The 21100-nt window shown below is 35.9% G+C and overlaps 1 protein-coding gene across 4 annotated transcripts in view; it reads left to right on the top strand.

The window, feature by feature from the left end:
* The window catches only part of PARG (poly(ADP-ribose) glycohydrolase), a 120995-nt gene that overhangs the window by 90435 nt on the left and 9460 nt on the right, over window positions 1-21100 (top strand). For all 4 annotated transcript variants that reach the window (XM_055081197.1, XM_055081196.1, XM_055081195.1 and 1 more), the window contains 3 exons: window positions 2321-2399; window positions 3806-3914; window positions 11525-11630. In XM_055081197.1, the coding sequence (XP_054937172.1) occupies window positions 2321-2399; window positions 3806-3914; window positions 11525-11630 (294 nt within the window). The remainder of the gene's footprint in view (window positions 1-2320; window positions 2400-3805; window positions 3915-11524; window positions 11631-21100) is intronic.

The raw sequence follows: 21100 nt of genomic DNA, 5'->3' as shown, positions 1-21100 counted from the left end.
TATTGGCCATCTGTATGTGGGAAAACTTGACTTCTTAACAATATTTAGTCTTCGACACATGAATGAGATATCTTTATGTTTATTTAGGTCTTATTTAATTTCTCTCAGTCATATTACATACTTTTTATTGTATACTTTTACATTTTCTCAGACTTATCTCTGAGTATTTCATATTTCTTGTTATTGTAAATGTAGTTTTAAAATTTCAGTTTTTGACTGCTCGTTGATACTGTGTAGAAATATAATTGATTTGCAGATTGCAATTTAATATGTTAATTGCTCTGCTGATGCTGTATGCAGAGTACTGCAGAGCACAAAGAAGGAACAACCAGCTCTACTTACAGTGTCAAGGAAGCCTGACAGAAACAACCATTAATTTTGTAGTTATTTTCTTGATTTGTAGCAGACTATCTTACCCAAAATACTAGGTGAATTTATAGTAATTAAACTGTAAATTATTTAAAATTTTGAAACATTATTTTTAAGAAACAGTGTGCTCAGTAATAGACTAGAAACTCTAGTATTGAGTTTAAATCTTTTAAGTTTTTATTATGGAATATTTTAATCATTTATAAAAATAGAATAGTATTTTTCATAGCTTTATTTAATATTTACTTATATTGTGTATCTATGTTTATATTTGTCTATGTATGAAAATTTTCAGATCTACAAAAAAGTTGCAAGAATAATACAAGGAATTTCCATATAATTTTCACCCAGATTCACCAGTTTACGTTTCTGCCCCATCTGCTATATCTTTCTTTCTCTATTTTCTTTTCCTGAACTAGGAGTATATTGGAGACATTCTGCCCTTTTACCCCAAATATTTTATTGTATATTTCCTAAGAACTAGGACATTCTCTTACATTAGCACAGCATAGTTAATCAAAATTAGGAAATTTAACATTAATAAAACACTATTAGCTAATCCCTAGTCAATATTCTATCAGTTATCCTAATTATATCTTTTGTAGCTTTCTCCCCACCCAGTCTACAGTCCAATCCAGGATCAGACCTTGAATAGACTTGTCATGTATCCTTTAAACTGGGACAGTTTCTCAACCTTGTGTTTGTTCACCTTGATATTTTTAAAACATTGAAGCCAGTTACTTGGTAGAATATCTCTTTTGGGGGATTTGCCCAGTGTTTCTTCAAAAGTAGATTCAGTTTATTCATTTTGGTAGGAATCCCACTGAAGTGTATCTTTTGAAGAGAAAAGTAGTACCGTAAAATTCACATATAACTTATATGCGTATATAACTTCAGTCAGCACTTTGAATACACATTTCCTTCATATATGGGGACCACCTCTGTGGATTCAACCAACTGCAGATTGTCTAGTACTGTAGTATTTACTATTGAAAAAAATCTACAGTGTAAGGGAACCCATGTAGTTCAAACCCATTTGTTTGAGAGTCAACTGTACTAAAAATATCATTAATCTTAGTTCTCATTTTTGTCTTGTTTCTTTTTTTTTTTTAACATGTGAAAAGTATAATCTTGCTCAAGGTTTTCAGCTTTTAATTTTACTGTTTTGTTGATTCTTATCAGGTCACGTAATTACTGAGTTGACCATAGGAGTTGGAATGAGCTTATTTACTTAGTTAAATAGAACACTTTTGACACCATCCCTTTTGATATGTTCAGGTCCAGTGAATTAGAAATCTATGTTATGTGCCAAGCTTGGTACATCTTTTTATCAGATGAATGTTAATTATGCTTTTTTCCCTCCCTGTCTTCTCAGGCATAATATCCTAGTTTTACAAAGTCCTTTGAAGTACCTTGCCTGTTGATAGGCAAATCCTAAATTTAGTTTTATTGACACTTTTCTTAGGGAATGTTTTTATGTAAAATTTATTTTTTCAACAACACAAAAAACCATCTGATCACTGACATTGAAGACAGTGGACTTTTATAAAACACAATCTTTATGTACTCCTTATAAAAGAAAAAAATGAGTATGACAGACATTTTGTTTTCTTTGTTGTTTGGGACATTCATTCAGTGTATGATAATTGCGGTGGCATTTGGAGGCATCATTTTTTTCTTTATGGGAACTAATAACAAGTCATTAAGACCAGCGGGGTTTTTTATTTGTTTGTTTCTTAACAGAGACCCTTTAGAAGGTGCAGTTCTTAAGAAATTTTTTTCTGGGGGCAGTGGTGGTGGGATGAATTGGGAGATTGGGATTGACATACATATACTAATATGTATAAAACAGATAACTAATAAGAACCTGCTGTATAAAAAAACTAAAATAAAATTCAAAACGAAAAAAAATTTTTTCTGAAAAATAATAGTGTCACATTATTTGTTTCAGGTACTGAACAGTACAGTGAATACACAGGCTATGCCGAAACATACCGTTGGGCCCGGAGCCACGAAGATAGGAGTGAAAGGTGAGTTCATTTCTGATGTTAGCATCTCATGGCCAAAAGCTAAGGAATGTGGGTTTGACCCTGGTACAGTCTGTCTCCCATCTATTCTTATTTCAGAAATATAATTTTCTTCTTAAATTCAATAGTACAGTTTCATTAGTATTTAAAACACTATCACGATCTCCATATACCAAAGGGAACAACTGAGAAAAGCCAAATGTCTAAACCAAGAAGAAAGGCACAGCTCAGCTGCTGACTGTAAGCAGCCAGTGGACGTTAACTTCCAAGGTCAAACTAATTAGAGCTTATTTAGTTATCCTTACCTTTTCTGTGAGATTAGGTTAAGTGGGGGAAACCTATGCTGGGACAATTTGCCTGATGCCACAAACAGTTGATAGCAGAACCTATGTTGAATTTTGCTGCTGCAGTCTCCTAGTTCTTATTGAAATATATTTTTACACTTTGACAGTTTTGCTTCCCCAAAGTTGGTTTACCAGAGGTGAATTTTTACAGAAAATGTGTGTGGCCTATGTATGTGTGTTTCAATGCAAAAGAGCCATTGTGGCAGAAAGAATCAGCTATTGCCCATGTAGCCATACAACCTTATCTTTGTAATATCTCAAGTCCAGTCCCTAGTCTCTTTCCCTTTGTTTTGGTTAAAATATGTGGTTGCAACAATTATCCATGTGAATGTTTAATTCCTGTTAATTATTTACAGACTAACATGAAGGTTTCTGTGGGTATTCTTCAGTGTGAAAAGTTGACTGCCATATCAGTATATGCATGTTTATAAAGAGATGAAATATTTGGAATTTCACATTTTCAGAATCACCATCTCAGCCAGTTTTTCCTGTCTCCTTGGGCAAATTGTTATCCTCTGCTTTGATTTCTTTGCCTTTTTAAAAATAGTTTTGCCCAATCAGCAACTGAGCACAGTAGGTAGAATTTTGTACTGAATTATTACACATTTTTTTACAGAACTTGACTTCTTGGGATTCGTTCTTAGACAATAAATGGAGATGTTACAAACTCAATGACTTAGAGCAGTTCTTTCAGAACAAAGGAGGAATGAGCTGTTGTTGAGATACAAATGCCATGTCTTTAGTATTGGAGCAAAACAAAGAACTAAATTCCTTTCGTTTGCCCCTGAAATCTTTTAACCTCGAAGACTCATTGTTAATGATGTGTCTGTTTATAATATGTACTATTTTTTCATTTTACTGTTTAATGCCTGGCAGTCCACAATATGTATGCCTTGGAATTTAAAAATAAAATGGTGTTTTTCTACCCTCCTGATTTGCTGAGATGTATATCCCCTGGTTTGTTTGTAATGTATTAACCCTGCCAAAGTCTCAGAAACCTGACCCTTGTGAGGGTTTTATTTTGTGAGTACCTTTCCCCATCTTCCCCCATCTGTCCTGCCCCAGGGATGACTGGCAGCGGCGCGGCACTGAAATCGTTGCCATCGATGCCCTTCACTTCAGACGCTACCTCGACCAGTTTGTGCCTGAGAAAATCAGACGCGAGCTTAACAAGGCCAGTAACCTTATTTCTTAGTTCATCTGGCAGCTGTCATTTATTTACTGCCATTTTATTAATGCTGAAATTAATGCTTTCTGGTAATTCTTGCAGTGTCAGTACGTCTGCCCACAGCTCTCCTGATTTAATGGGTCTGTCAGCTTGTACAGGATGTACTTTCCATTTCGTAATTGTTTGATCACTGATGCCAGATAGACTGTTGCTTGATATTAAGCCCCACACATGCATTTATCTCATCAAGTACATTTAGTTGCTTTGGAACATTATCATTGTAAAACCATATAGAAATGAATGAACCCTGAAAGTTTTTATCAGACCTGCCCAATGACATTTTTCTCTACAAGGTGTGCTTATCAGGATTAAAACAGATAAACCATGAAAGTCAAGTCACTGTTGTACTAGTGTAGGTAAGACTGACATGTAAATTATTTATTTATTTGGTAATTTGACATATTTATGATGGAATCTGTGGTTTTCTGTGCTACTTAGTTTTGTCTCCTATAGTCATTTTCTTTTTTTATTCATTGTGTTACAGAAATAGAAAAATGAGCCAGACCTATTGTTAGTTTAAATTTTTACTACTGTTAACCATAGTAAATAAACTGTCATACAATAGTGTTCTAAGTCTATTCTCTAGATAGATAGGGCCTTACCAAAACAGTTTATGTCTTCTTTAGTTTCTCAAATTACTCTCACAGCCAAGAAGACTGACCCAGTTCTGAAAACCATTGTTTAACTTCCATGAGTAGGATTTGGTCATGAAATTCATTATTAAGATGATGAGGTTGTGGTTTTGCATTACTACCCATGTGCCAATCCCTACACAGACTTCTGGGAATGACAGCAGACTAGGTGTGCCATTGCAGGAGGACTGGGACTGCCCTTGGATTGGCATGTGTGACATTCAGTATATCATCTTCACATCTTTTCCCTGGGTCTTACCACAGGAATGACCTCTCTGTGGTGCTCTGCTTATCCCAGCTCAACCGCCTTGCCTCTCACATTGTTAGTAAAATAACCAAATAATCCAGAAAGACTTTAGTACACTTAAAACTTAGTAGATATTTCAAATATAATTACATTTATTATCATATTCTAATGTACTCAAGAATCTAATTTACTGTTAAACATGTTTTTTTAATATATAATTTATTAGGTTATTTTAATGTTTGAAGTTCTCAAAGGAATCTCATAAAAGTTTGAAGAGTAAATGCACTATTTTCCAAAGTTCAACTTACACACAGATTCCATTTTTCTTTTAAGTAATTCCTCATAAAAGCTAGCCAGGGCTTCCCTGGTGGCGCAGTGGTTGAGAATCTGCCTGCTAATGCAGGGGACACGGGTTTGAGCCCTGGTCTGGGAGGATCTCACATGCCGCGGAGCAGCTAGGCCCGTGAGCCACAACTACTGAGCCTGCGTGTCTGGAGCCTGTGCCCCGCAACAAGAGAGACCGTGATAGTGAGAGGCCTGCGCACCGCGATGAAGAGTGGCCCCTGCTTGCTACAACTAGAGAAAGCCCTCGCACAGAAACGAAGACCCAACACAGCAAAAATAAATTAATTAATTAATAAACTCCTACCCCCAACACCTTCTTAAAAAAAAAAAAGCTATCCAAAAAGACTATTCTTTGATATATCAACAGATACAATTTCTTTTACCTGTTATTACTGAGGAATATCTTTTATCATACTAGGTACCTTTTAATTGTGAGCTTGCGTTCACTGTTCTAAACTCTTGCCTAAAAGCAGTTGTCTCCAAGCACATGATGTTTTTATTACATAGCATATCAAGTAGAATAAGAAGATTTATATTTAGGTTTTCATCAGATGTGTATGTGAATTTGTCACATGGTCATTGATACTAGAAGACATTTATATAAGCAGTAGGTATGGGTCCCCCCCCCACCCGCCCACAATTCATATGTTGAAGCCCTTACCCCAGTAGGTCAGAATGTATAGAGATGTGATTAAGTCAAAATGATGCCAGGGAGCACCCTAATCCAATCTAACTAGTATCCTAATAAGAAGAGGAGATTAGGGCATAGAAAAAAAATCAGGGGTGCATGCCCACAGAATAAAGATCATATGAGGGCACAGCATGAAGGTGACCATCTGCAAGCCAAGGAGAGAGGTCTCAAATGAAATCAAACATGCTGACACCTTGATCTTCAACTTCTAGTCTCCAAAACTGTGAGAAAATTAATGTCTATTATTTAAGTCAGTCCATGGTATTTTGTTATGGCAGAGAAATACATGAAAAGTTTGGAGAGAAGCATATGAAAAGAAAATGTATTTAACCATTATCGTACATTAACACACATTTAAAGGCTCCCTTTTTTTTTTAACATTTTAAAAAATTTTATTTTTGGCTGCATTGGGTCTTTGTTGCTGCACGCGGGCTCTCTGTAGTTGCAGCGAGCAGGGGCTACTCTTTGTTGCAGTGCATGGGCTTCTCATTGCGGTGGCTTCTCTTGTTGCAGAGCATGGGCTCTAGGCACATGGGCTTCAGTAGCTGCGGCACGTGGGCTCAGTAGTTGTGGCTTGCAGGCTCTAGAGCGCAGGCTCAGTAGTTGTGGCTTGCAGGCTCAGTAGGTGTGGCGCACGAGATTAGTTGCTCTGCAGCATGTGGGATCTTCCCGGACCAGGGCTCGAACCCATGTCACCTGCATTGGCAGGCAGATTCTTAACCACTGCGCCACTAGGGAAGTCTTAAAGGTTCCCCTTTTTTTTCCATGATAACATTTATATTCCCACAAATACTTTCCTGGAGGAGCTAGATCATTCACTTTTAGAAATTATCTATAAATATGATCTTTTTAAAAGATAACACTGGACATAAATAAATCTTCTCTTTTTAAATTGCCCATGGCTAACTGATACTCTCTACATTTACTTGGATAGCACTAACCTTCAGTTTCCCATCCTCAAAGACACCAGAAATTTTAAAGATGTGGGAAGCCTTGGTATATGTGAATAGGTTAAGTTAGTTGTAAGTATTACCAACACTGAAAAACATTTGTACAATATAGAGTCCTTATGAGACATACTTTATAGAAAAAGACTTGAGTCTTTAAATAACCTAGCAATAGAAGTTTTATTTCATTCAAGTCAGATTTTTTTTGTTGTTATCACCAAATTTGGAAGGGGATTGTACAAATCAGAGCTTGATTAACACAACTGATCAATACTTGCTGCTGATAATTCTAAGAAGCTCAACATTTGATCATTTATAATCTTTTCTTGAAGTCTGTGTTACTTTACTTTTCAGGAATATTAGTTCAAAATGTATCATTTTTAATGAGCTTTCCCTTAAGTTTCTCAATGTATAGAATCAGGATAACCATAGAGAAACCTAATCTAATCTTTGATTTCACACATGAGAAATCTAAGGTCTACATGGTGTTTTCATTTTATATTGCATCTTTTTAAAAATTTTTAATTTATTTATTTATACTTATTTTTAAAAATTTATCTTTGGCTGCATTGGGTCTTTGTTGCTGCACGTGGGCTTTTCTGTAGTTGCGGCAAGCAGGGGCTACTCTTTGTTGCGATGCACGGGCTTCAGTAGTTGTGGCTCGTGGGCTCTAGAGCACAGACTCAGTAGTTGTGGTGCGTGGGCTTAGTTGCTCCGCGGCATGTGGGGTCTTCCCGGACCAGGGTTCGAACCCGTGTCCCCCTGAATTAGCAGGCGGATTCTTAACCACTCTGCCACCAGGGAAGTCCCTATATTGCATCTTAAAAAGGCAAAATCAATTTACTAATGTTACAATTATTTTAAAGATAAAAAAATCATCTATAATTTTTACCTTTCAAATAATTGTTTTCATTTTTGTAGGTCTTTCCACATGAATACTAATTTTCATATAAATGTGTACAAAAGTTACCTATAATATTGTATTTATCTATTTAATTTATCCATAAATTGTATTTTTCATACTTTCTAATGATCTTCATGATGTTTTTTAAATAAATTTGATCTTTTTTAATCTGTCTATCTATCTGTCTATCTGTCTATCTATCTATCTATCTATTTTTGGCTGCACCACATGGCATGAGGGATCTTAGTTCCCTGACCAGGGATTGAACCAGTGCCCCTTGCAGGGGGAGCACAGAGTCTTAACCATTGGACTGACAGGGAAATCCCCATAATAATATGTGTAATGGCCACAAAATTGGTTGGATTGATATACTAGGACTTAGCTACTGTTTTTGAACTAATAGGTGGTCCCAAGTTTTTCTCTGTTATCTATAATGTAGTAGACATCTTTGTACAGTTGTTATTTAATCAAATAAAAGAAACTTAACAAAAGAAGAAATTTATAAAATTACTGTTACTGAATCTAAGTATAATTTTAAGACTCTTATTATTTTATTCCCTTCCAGAAGATTCTTAAGGAACTTTTTATGTTACGTTTGTTTTTAAGAAATCACAGTATTCTAAAACATCAGAAAATCATTATCAGTACCAACTCTGTATTAGTTTAAGTTAGACGAGTATGATAGATTGATTTCATATAAACAACTCTTTTTTAAAAAAATTTATTTTAGTTTTGGCTGCGTTGGGTCTTTGTTGCTGCACGCAGGCTTTCTGTAGTTGCAGAGAGCGGGGGCTACTCTTCGTTGCAGTGAGTGGGCTTCTCATTGTGGTGGCTTCTCTTGTTGTGGAGCATGGGCTCTAGGCACGCGGGCTTCAGTTGTTGTGGTACGTGGCTCAGTAGTTGTAGCTCGCGGACTCTAGAGCACAGGCTCAGTAGTTGTTGTGCACGGGCTTAGTTGCTCCGCGGCATGTGGGATCTTCCCAGACCAGGGCTTGAACCTGTGTCCCCTGCATTGGCAGGTGGATTCTTAACCACTGCGCCACCAGGGAAGTCATGAACAACTCTTTAGGACAAAAATTGTTAAATTATTAATGTAGCAAACAGTATAATGTATTTACATTATATAATGTCCTCCCTCCCTGTGCCCCCCCATCCCACCCCACTAGGCCATCATAGAGAATTGGTTGGTTCAAACAGAATAAAAGAATTTTGTAACAGTAGCCAAGATATGGAAGCAACCCAAGTGCCCTGCCCATCAACAGACAAATGGATAATGTAAACAATGAAATATTTCTCAGCCATAAAAAAGAATGAAATTCTGCCTTTTACAGCAAAGTGGATGGACCTAGAGAATATTACGCTTGGTGAAATAAGTTAGACAGAGAAAGACAAATACTATATATCACTTAAATGTGGAATCTAAAAAATAATACAAACAAATGTATATGCAAAACAGAAACAGTCTCACGGATATAGAAAACAAACTAGTGGTTACCAAAGGGTAGAGGGAAGGCGGGGAGGGGCATATTAGGGGTATGGGATTAAGAGATACAAACTACTGTGTATAAAATAGATTAGCATCAAGGATATATTGTATAGCACAGGGAGTTACAGCCATTATCTTGTAATAACTTTTGTTGTTGTTGTTGGGTTTTTTTGTTTTCTGTTTTTTGTTTTTTTGCGGTACACGGGCCTCTCACTGTTGTGGCCTCTCCCTTTGCGGAGCACAGGCTCTGGACGCGCAGGCTCAGCGGCCATGGCTTACGGGCCTAGCCGCTCCGTGGCATGTGCGATCTTCCCGGACCGGGGCACGAACCTGTGTCCCCTGCATCGGCAGGCGGACTCTCAACCACTGCACCACCAGGGAAGCCCTTGTAATAACTTTTAATTGAGTATATTCTGTAAAAATACTGAATCACTCTGCTGTACACCTGAAACTAATATAATATTGTAAATCAATTATACTTCAGTAAAAAAAGAATTTTGTATTTAATCATCACAATTATTCTTTATACCTAACTACTATGTATTTTATATCATTTAATTTCTATCTGATTACATTTTTAAAGTTTTATTTTACTTAATCAGAACACCAAATGCAGGTTAATTTCAGTTTTATAGGGTTTTTTTTGTTATGGTCATTTTTCAAGATAGTTTTTTTTTTTAAAGTAAAATTGGTTAGATTTTGCTTCTAATAATCTAAATGTTTCAAATTCTCTGTTGTTAGGCCTTAGTTTTACTCAGCTATTTTTGCTCATTAAAGAAAAGTTAGCCCAGATATGTAGAGATAGCAGTGTGAAAGAAACTAAAACCATTCTGATGGTATAAAACAGATGACACAAACTAGGAGGCTAAGAAATCTTCCTCTTCTTCTAGGTATATTTGGAGAATTTGACAGGAAAGCAAGTGGCAAAGTTATGTCTATTCTGACAGAAAGTCTGTTCACCCCCTTGTTGGCATAAAGGCAGAGACTGTATCTTTCAAGAACCTACTCAAAAAAATTGAGCTCTTTGATAGTTTTGACCTGAAAGAGATTTTCAGATGCTCCATGCATCTGATTATACAGGTAATTTGTGAGTTCTAGTGTAAGCTCTGTACCACAGTGTTGAGTAATGGTCTGGTACCAACTTATAATTAATATCTGTCAGGATTTACAGCCTAGGAGGGGGTGGAAGGAATAGCCTTGTTAATCCACCCAGACAGGTATAAAATACATTTTTATACCCTTGTAGCAACTTCAGAGAGCAATTTACAGTATTACTATGTGTGGGTTTCATAGAAGCATCTTTCTTTATCCTTGGTTTTTCTCTGGGAACATTTGTCACACATCATTCTTTCTATTTTATTTACTATTATACATAAGCTATATTTTAGGCTTTGTTTGGTACTTGAGAAGGACCAGGGGAGATTTGCTTTGCTATTATTTTAAACCTCTTAATATAGTCTGATAGTTTCAGAAAACTAAGAACCCTTTGGAGGCAGAAAGACCAACTTGTCTGACAGCAAAGAAATAGAAATCAGAAACTCTGAGACCTTAAACTGCAGTCTTCTCATATACAAAATTAGCTGTTCATTTAATTAAAACTTAGCATCCTCAGGATATATTGTACTTTTCTCAGGTTACTGGCAAATTTTAAAATATTCTAGCTTAAAACAGAGCTGTGAAACTAGAGGATCTTGGAGCTGGAAGGGATATTAAAGGTTATCTTGTAACCAGGTATAGGAATCCTTTTTATATATAGTTACTTGCTCATTTTATACATAGTTGTTTAAGCATTTCAGTGGCAGGAAGCACATTTAAAAGCTAATCACAGTTATTTAAGTCCCAATAATTCAGAGAGAGACGGTGGTGAGGAAGCATAATAGTAGTAACTCTTTACCTTAATGAAAAAAATAGTAATCAAAAGTTTTCAAATAAAACAGTGTCTTAAATGCCTTTCTGTTCTTTAGTCCCTTGTGGTTTGTGATTGGGATTCCATTAGTTCTTAAAATATCTCTGATATTTTCCTTTATATTTGTTTGAATTGTAAAAAGAAACTGAGACCTGTAATGGTTTAAGGGCTTTGATTTGCCCAGCATCAAAGCAAATAAATAGAACTGATCATTTCTTACTCTCTTCCTTATGTAATCCCAGGATTCTCTCTTTTTCCCCTCTACTTTGGCCCCTAGGAAAAAAAGAGGAGAGAGAGAGAACATAAGCTTGATAATGGATACTGATGCTAGTACATCAGTCAGAAATACTGTTAGTGTCTAGTCATTCACGTGCTTTGATATTTCTTTCATCCTGCAGGCTTACTGTGGATTTCTTCGTCCTGGAGTTTCTTCAGAGAATCTTTCTGCAGTGGCCACAGGAAACTGGGGCTGTGGTGCCTTTGGGGGCGATGCTAGATTAAAAGGTGAGTCAATCAGTTGTTATAAGAAGGATAATAGTATTTTGACTAAGGAGAAGAGTTAGTCCTTCAAACCGGATTTCTAACCACAAACCACAAAGATCTAAAAGAAGAGAAAAAGAATATTTGACACCATCCTTTTTTTTCTTATTGTATATGAAGGAATCCGAATTTTTATTTACTATTTACCTGCAGAGGTCACTTATATCTTTGATCTATAAGACACAGTATTTAGTTGAATAAAGAGAGGGAGGAGGCCAAAATTACTATGAAGTTTCAAACCAAAGCACCCATTCAAGCATGTTCCTTTACAGAAGTGATTTTTTTATGGACAGAGCTATTTGATGACTGACTCGGTTCATTCACCAAACTTACGGCACATCTGCCACTCTCTAGGCACTGTGGTAGGCTCTGAGAATACAAAGGTGAATAAGATGTAGTCCCTACTTTGGAATTCACAGTCTAGCATATGAGAGAGAGGCATAGACAAATGCAGCACATAGCAATGAGTGCTTTAATAGAGGTACACAGTGTGTGGGACTATAGCTTGGGAGAGCTGCATGAATGGCATAGATAAGGAGGCATTTGGGTACTCAAGAAGGATAAACATTTCTTTCCCTTTATTGTTTATAGTAGAAAAATCACAAACCTATCAACAAAGCTATTGGTCGTTTACCATATTATGACGTTTGCTTTCCTCTCAGGAGTGTCAGTTATAGAGAATAGTATTACATTATTACTTAGGATGGTTACTATTCTTTGTCAGCCCAGCTGGTGACATGAGCTGGGTGTGCTACAGTACAGTCTTGACACTAACTCCCTGGAGTTAGTACAGACCCTCGGGTTAAGGACACCCATCCTCCACAAGACTGCCCCTACTGCAGACTCTAGCTGCAAGTCTGGGGAGGGGGTGTCCCCCCACCCACCTGCACCTCTTATCAGCTGGCTACCAGTCTTGGGAGTTTTCCACAACCAATGCCTCTAAGGTTTGATAATTCATTAGAATGACTCACAGAACCCAGGAAGGTGCTATTATAATTTTATTACAAAGGATACTCATGGGGTTTATGTATTTCAGCCTGTTGAGTTGTTGTCACATGGAGTTATGTTTTATGTGTTTACATTTTTGTGGCATGCTTAGAAAAATCTCTATTCCTTTATTCTAAAGGCTTTCACCCATATTTTCTTCATATTCAAAAACAAAAACCACATGTTGTCAGTTTTGGTGTTTTGAATGTCTAAAGAAGAAGGAATTTCTGGGTTTTATTTTATGAAACTCTTTATCATCCTGAATTTGTTTGAGGAAACCTGTTTTTCACTCTGGGCTTATTGATCTTATGACAGACACTTTTTTCTGTTTTTCTCTTAAGTAAAATAAATGAGTAGATTCATGTCATCAATCCAGAAACCAGGTCTACCATAAGCCTTGGTCATTTGTGATGGACAATTTGGGAAGCTTTATAAATCTGTTCATTTTGTTTCTTTTCTTCATGGCATAAAAGCCTTTCTCTAAGACTGCGGCTTTGCTTGCTCTGGTGACTATTAAGGGTAGTATAGTATACACAAGATTCTCATTGTGTAATTTTCTCAATTATCGAGATTATTTTTCTGTTGTGAGCATATATTGTTTTGTTGGTTTTTTCCAGCTTTACTGAAATATAATTGACATACAGAACTATATAATTTTAAGGTGTACAACATAATGATTTGACTTACATACATCATGAAATGAATATCAAGTAGGTTTAGTGAACATCTATCATCTCATATATATACATTAAAGAAGTAGAAAAAAACTGTTTTCCATGTGATGAGAATTCTCAGGCTTTACTCCCTTAGCAACTTTCATTTATAATGTACAGCAGTGCTAATTATCTTTATTATGTTGTACATTATATTCCTAGTACTTATTTATCTTATAACTGGAGGTTTGTACCTTTTGACTACCTTCATCTAATTCTCTTTCCCCCAACCTCCTGCCTCTGGTAGCCAGAAATCTGATCATATTTTCCTATGAGTTTGTTTGTTTATTTGTTTTTGAAGTATAATTGACCTACATACACTACGTTAGCTCCTGGTATACAACATAGTGAGTCTATATTTCTATATATTTCAAAATGATCTCCATGATAAGTCTAGTTGTCTTCTGTCACCATGCAAAGATCTTACGTAATTACTGACTGTATTCCCTACACTGTACGTTTCATACCCATGACTCATTTATTTTGCAACTGGAAGTTTATACCTCTTCTGCCTCACCTATTTCCCTCCTCCTCCCTACCCCCTCCCTTCTGGCAGCCACCTGTTTGTTCTCTGTATCTATTACTCTGTTTCTGTTTGGTTATGTTTGTTCATTTATTTTTTGTTTTTAGATTGCACCCATAAGTGAAATCATACAGTATTTGTCTTTCTATTCCACTTAGCATAACACCCTCTAGGTCCACCCATGTTGTTGCAAATGGCAAGATTTCATTCTTTTTTATGGCCAAGTAATATTTCATTGTATATATACACCACATCTTTATCCACTTATCTATTGATGGGCACTTAGATTGCTTCCATATCTTGCTATTGTAAATAATGTTGCAATGAACATAGGGGTACATATACTTTCCTAATTAGTGTTTTCATTTTCTTCAGATAAATACCCAGAAGTGGAATTGCTGGATTGTATGGTAGTTCTAGTTTTAATTTTTTGAGGAAACTTCATACTATATTCCATATATATTGCATCAATATATATTCTCATCAGCAGTACACAAGGGTTCCCTTTTCTCCACATCCTCACCAACACTTATTTGTTGTCTTTTGATAGTAGCCATTCTGAAAGGTGTGAGGTGCAATTTCATTGTGGTTTTGACTTGCATTTCCCTGATGATTAGTGATGTTGAGCATATTTTCATGTGCCTCTTGGCCATCTGTATGTCTTTGGAAAAATGTCTATCTAGGTCCTCTGGCCAGTTTTTAACCTGGCTGTTTTTTTGGCGTTGAGATGTATGAGTTCTTCGTATATTTTGGATATTAACCCCTTTTGGATATATCATTTGCAAATATCTTGTCCCGTTCAGTAGGTGGCCCTTTTCGTTTTTTTTGTTTCCTTCACTGTGCAAAAGCTTTTTTGTTTGCTCTAGTCCCATTTGTTGATTTTTGCTTCTGTTTTCATTGTCTCAGGAGACATCCAAAAAATATTGCTAAGACTTATGTCAAAGAGCATACTGCCTATGTTTTCTTCTAGAAATTTCGTGGTTTTAGGTGTTACTTTTAATCCATTTTGAATTTATTTTTGTATATGGTATGTGAAAGTGGTCCTGTTTAATTCTTTTGCATGTAGCTGTCCAGTTTTCCCAACATCAGTTATTGAAGAGGCTGTCTTTTCCCCATTGTGTATTTTTGCCTCCTTTGTTATAGATTAATTGCCCATATAAATATGGGTTCATTTCTGGGCTCTCTATTCAGTTCCATTGATCTGTGTGTGTGTTTTTATTCCAGTACCATGCTGTATTGACTACTGTAGCTTTGTAGTAGAGTTTGAAATCAGGGAGTGTGATTTGTCCAGCTTTGTTATTCTTTGTCAAAAATTGCTTTGGCTATTCAAGGTCTTTTGTGTTTCCATACAAATTTTAGAATTATTTTATTTCTGTGAAAAATGCCATTGATATTTTGATAGAGATTGCATCAAATCTGTTACTGTTTTTGTAATTTAAAAAAATCTTATTAAAAATGTTCTCAACAACATGGATGACCTTGAAAGAATGATGCTAAGTGAGATAGATACCATATGATCTCACTTATATGTGGAACCTTAAAAAAAAAAAAAAAGAGCTTTTAGATATACAGAACAGATCAGTGATTGCCAGAGGTATAGGATGGAGAGTGCGCAAAATGGGTGAAAGAGGTCAAAAGGTACAGACTTCCAGTTATAAAATGAATAAATCGTGGGGATGTAATGTACAGCATGGTGATTATAGTTAATAATACTGTATTGTATATTTGAAAGTTGCTAAAAGAGTAAATCTTGCAAGTTCTCACCACAAAAAATAAGTAGCTATGTGTGGTGGTGGATGTTAACTAGATTTATTGTGGTGATCATTTTGCAATATATACCAATACCTAATCATTATGTTGTACACCTGAAATGAATATAATGCTATATGTCAATTATATTACGATTGTATAAAAAAAAAAGTCAGCCGTCGGAACTGTATAAACCCCTCTTTTATAAGCCCACTTTCTCATTAGCCACATAGCAGACATGAGCAAGGGAGCATTTAAATCCTAGATTAATTTCCAAGAGAAGAGAGCATTAAGAAAGAGATGTTCGCTGATAAACCAACATTAGGGAGGCAGAGCAGGTGCACAGAGAAGAATCAGAAGGTATGATCCAGTTCAAAGTATTGATAGATTAAATAAAGTTGGTAAACAAAAACCCTTTGAGAGCAGCTAAAGACAGGGCCAATATTAATTTCTCTGAACTGGCCATCTTTATCTGTCCCTAGGTCTTAGTAATGTTTCAGGAAGACTCACCTGAACCATCAGATGCTATCCCTACCCTATAAGAAAGAAGGGAGGAAGGACAGTTAAAACAAGCAAACAAAAAACTTCATGGAGGGAGAACATGGGCATATATAAACACTTAAACTTACATTTCCTTTATTAGAAATAAGGCTAAATATTTTTTAACATGCTTGTTGCCTGTGCATGAGTTTTTCAATTTGTAACAATTTAATTTTGAATGGCTTTCATTGTACATTATGCTAACAACTAGTAAGAGAATATTTTTCATATATTCATTCATTCAACAGACATTGATTAACAGCTTTCTGTCCCAGGCAGCCAATGGCCCTATGAGCCAGAGGGTAGGAAAGAAGGGACATAGGGAAGAGGGGCTTGATGCCTGTCCTCCAGCAGCAGCCAGTTACCTCCTGCAGGCTTGTGGAACCAAAGGGGCTCTCTCTGTCCTCCTGCCTGTCCCCTCATCTTTCTGAGGACCCTATGGGGTCCCGTGGAAAAGAGCTTTTGAGTGAATGTGAATTCTCCTTTCTGGGGCTCATAGCTATTCCAAAGTGACACTACCCCCACCTCCAGTTCACACTTGGCTTTCAAAATTTTATTCTCACCCATTTCTATGGTAGCTACCTCTTTCTCCTGTGTTCTTTCAAGATAATAGTTCATGTGTTTTGTCTCTTCTTGGTAGAGCTTGTTGTACTTAGGTTGCCTTGAAAACTCAGCTCTCTGGTAGACTCAGGAAAAGTTACGATTCTGTAGATTACTTGGCCTTTTCTCATTGTTAGAGTAGAAGCACTGTTTTTTGCTTTTTTTGTTTGTTTTTTGAAGCATTATTTATCCCATCTCAGTAGAGACTGTTGAGTGGGCTCCTGCCCCCTAAGTGTACCACCAGGCACGCATGAGATTTTTAGGAGATAACTTGAAACCATTTCTAAATGGTTTTTAAAGCAAATTATGTTTGTTTCCTCTCTTATTTCTAATTTTATTGCATTGTAATCAAAGAGTATAGATAATATTATCTCTACTTTTTAAGAGTTTTTTGAGCTTTTACTTGTGGCCTAACATAATTGTTGTATATATTATGTTGGCACTTGAAAAGATGTCTCTGAAGGGTATAGAATTTATACTTTGTCTGTTGGATTCTATACCTATTAGATCAGACCCTATATTTTTCTAGTTTTGTCTGCCTGCTTTCTGAAGGAATCAAGTGGTGCTCTAAAGTTCTTTCTATTGTGTTTTTGTCAATTTCTCATTGCACATCCTCAGTGTTTATTTTTTGTACCTCTCCATACTGTGTTATCTGACTTGTGAAAGATTATGCCATTGCTAGTTTACCATAATTTGAAGCTGTCTTGATGCAGTCCTGTGCATATTCTTTTCTATCCCCATTCACTACCTAAAAGTGACTTGCAAATAAAATAAGCTTAATGAATTTCTATTTGACAAATAGAAATTTTAGCTCCACTGCTTTCTGGCTCTGTGACCTTAGACAGGTTAATTAATCTTTTGGTGCCTTTATATTTCCTGATTTTCAAAATGGAAATAATACTAACATTTATTCAGTTTTTGTAAGGATTAAGTGAGTTAATCCTTGTGAATCTTGAGTTTGTCCTTTAAAAAAAACTGCAAGAACATTCAGCATGCTACAATATAGAGCTCAATGTTACCAGTTGTTACTAATGTTACATGCTAATGGCCTCAGACCATACCTGTGGTATAAAAGTATCCATGGTTTTACTCATTTTTTGTTTGGTTCATTTGTTACAAGAGGACACTGAATTGTTTTTTGACATTATTCATATTTATTTGAAGAATTTTCACAGCTTAACATTGATGCCAAAAAGAAAATTAAAACCAAGCTCCCTGCAGGTTAATTTAAGTGATTATTTTGGCACCTAGTTGTGCTTGAAGTTAGAATTTGATGGTTTTATGTCATACTTGGAGTCAGTCCATACACCCTATTAGATTTGTGATTTATTCTCATCTAACTTGTGATACAGGAGAGTTCACTTAAATTGTGAGACATAATTGTGTAGATTTGCAAAGATCTTGGGGATGTAGTGAGGTCTGAAGACAGTTCTGTTTAAAATGATCTTTTGTTAGTGATTACTGATGTATTTAAGGTCAAGATTAATTTAAATTTCTGAAAATTTCCTTTGTGTATTTATAGTCTAATATCCAATGCAAGGAGAAAAATTATAAGAGATTATGGAATTATACTCTGAAAGAGTCTTTAGGGATCATCTGATTCAACTTCTTCATTACACAGATGGGGAAAATGCAGGCAGGAGAGTTAAGTGACTTGCCCAAAGTCATAGAGCTTAGATAGCTAGCAGAAGGGCAAGGCCTAAGCTCAGGTCTTCAGGCTCCAGTCCCAGCTTTTGTTACCATGTGTACCCAAACAGAAATGGATATGAAATCAAGAATGTAATGTGAACTGGTTCTCTTATTACGATCCAGCCTCTTTTTTGGTAGATCTGTCAAGCTTAGCTCCAGGAGCCTATCCACAGGGACAAAATGGCCTGTGAAGCATTTAAAACTTAAACTCTATAGGGAGATACATTTTAAATGTCTTTATTAATATTTTATTTCATAAATGGCAAATGACCAGTGATCTAGTATTTCTGTATGTAAGGAGGAAGTAGGACTAAAAGGAGTATTCTTTGGGTCTCTCTCTCCTCTCTGTCTCTTAAATAGGAAATACTTAAAGCCAAATTTCATTCAAACCAAAAGATTAAAAAATGATACCTCTTGGTAGAAGAAGATAACGATTCATTCGTTTCCCTTTTTATATGTAGTTTAGGTTAATTAGGAACCTTTTAAAATTGAGTGCACTGAAGCTTTAATGTATGTACAAGTTGGTTGACTGGTTTTAATTAAAACGTATCTCTATTTTGAGATAATTACTTTCAACACTCCAAGATTAATGAGGCCTAGTCATGGTACCTCACATGTTGGGGATACTCAATAAATACTAGTTTGGAAATTAGGAAATACTTTGGTATTTTAGAATCTCACATGTATTCTAATGTCTTAGATTGTTCCCAAATTTGGGGATACTCAGCTGTATCAAATTTACTAGTTCATCTTAAAAATATTTTCCTACATAATTTTTTTAACTTTTTATTTGAAAATAATTTCAAATTTACAAAGTTACAAAAAGTTAAACTCTGTATGTTTATGTACGTATATGCTTGTGTATTATATACAATTTTTTTCTGAAGGATTTGAGCTTAAGTTACATACATTATACCCCCGTTCCTAAATACTAGTGTGTTTTTCCTGTTCTCTTATATAAACACATTAGTTATAAATTCATAAATGTACATTGATATAATATTTTTATCTTCTCATCTGTGTTGCAATTTTATCAGGTGCCCTAATCAAACCCGCTGTAGCCCTTTTGCCCTCCAATACAGGGTCCAGGGTCAGGTACTGCATTTAGTTAGTCTTTGAGCCTCCTTTTGAATCTGGAGTATTTCCACAGCCTTTCTTTGTCTTTCTTTTATGACATTGACATGTTTGAAGAATACAACATTCCTTGAGTTTATCTGCTGTGTCCTCATAATTAGGGTTATATTATGCATTCTTGATCAGAGCAGTACATAGGTGATAGTGTCTGGAGGCACTTAGTAGTCATCTGACCCCATTAGTGATGTTAATTTTGATCACCCAGTCAAGGTGTTATCTGATTTTTCCACTGTTGCAGAGTTTTTTTCCTCTTGTAGTTAATAAGTAGTCTGTAGGAAGACACTTTGAGACAAAATTTCCCTTAGGTTTAGCATCCTTTATTGATCTTTGCCATGATGGTTGCAAAAAGAGGATTATCTCGTTCTAGCACTCCTTCCTGACTTAACCAGTTAGTCTTTGGCTTTCTCCTGTGAGTAAAAGCCCTTCTTTCTCTCTATTTATTATATATTATTGTGAACTCAAGAATTTATATTTTTTCAGTGATTTTAAGTTATTACTGTACATAATATTTTCGTGCTTAGCTTGTCCAGATTTGGCTAATAGGAGCTCCTTCAAACTGGCTCCTATATCCTTGTGACAAACATCCATCAATTTTCCCGTTTTTGAGCACTTCTTCACTTTCTGGTATAATAAAACATTCTGGGTTCATCTTGTACCTGTCCTGTCCTAACCATGGAATCAGGTATTCCCTGAGGAATACAGCTCCGTTTAGGTGGAATGGTATTAGAGACCAACATCTGGGCACTAGATGTGCTCATTACTAAGATTTCTTCTTTTTGGCCCTTTCAGCAGACAAAACTAAGAAATGCACATTCTCTCTCTCACACACACACACACACTCACACACACACAAATGTACATATTTTAGAAGTCATGAGTACATACCAGTGCCTTCCATTTCAATCTATCAATCACCACAGAGTTCTTTTTTGTCTTTTCCCATTCCATGTTTGTTTATTCTCTCTTCCATACTGAGAACTACAGCTCCCCAGCAGCATCAACAAATTAACTCATTTGTTCGAACGTGAAATATATTTTAAAATAGTTTCAGAATTGCTTCACCTGTACTACTATGGTAAGCAAATCTAGTAAAGAGAGTCCGGGAATTGTTTGCAATTCTTTCCTCCTTGCCCAAGACTGAAGACATATTAGTCAAATATTGTGTTCATAAGTTACCTGGATTAGTTCTTACTTTCATCATTTCCTTTTTCCTTTTCCTGTAGTGCTATTCTTTTTTTTTTAACGTCTTTATTGGAGTATAACTGTTTTACAATGGTGTGTTAGTTTCTGCTTTACAACAAAGTGAATCAGTTCTACATATACATATATTCCCGTACCTCTTCCCTCTTGCATCTCCCTCCCTCCCACCCTCCCCTCTAGGTGATCACAAAGCACAGAGCTGATCTCCCTGTGCTATGCGGCTGCTTCCCACTAGCTATCTATTTTACATTTGGTAGTATATATGTCCATGCCACTCTCTCACTTCGTCACAGCTTACC

Source organism: Physeter macrocephalus, chromosome 20 (genome assembly GCF_002837175.3).
Source record: "Physeter macrocephalus isolate SW-GA chromosome 20, ASM283717v5, whole genome shotgun sequence".
Lineage (NCBI taxonomy): Eukaryota > Metazoa > Chordata > Mammalia > Artiodactyla > Physeteridae > Physeter > Physeter macrocephalus.
Note: the sequence above shows the minus strand (reverse complement) of the source record. Positions and strands in the feature narration are given on the sequence as shown.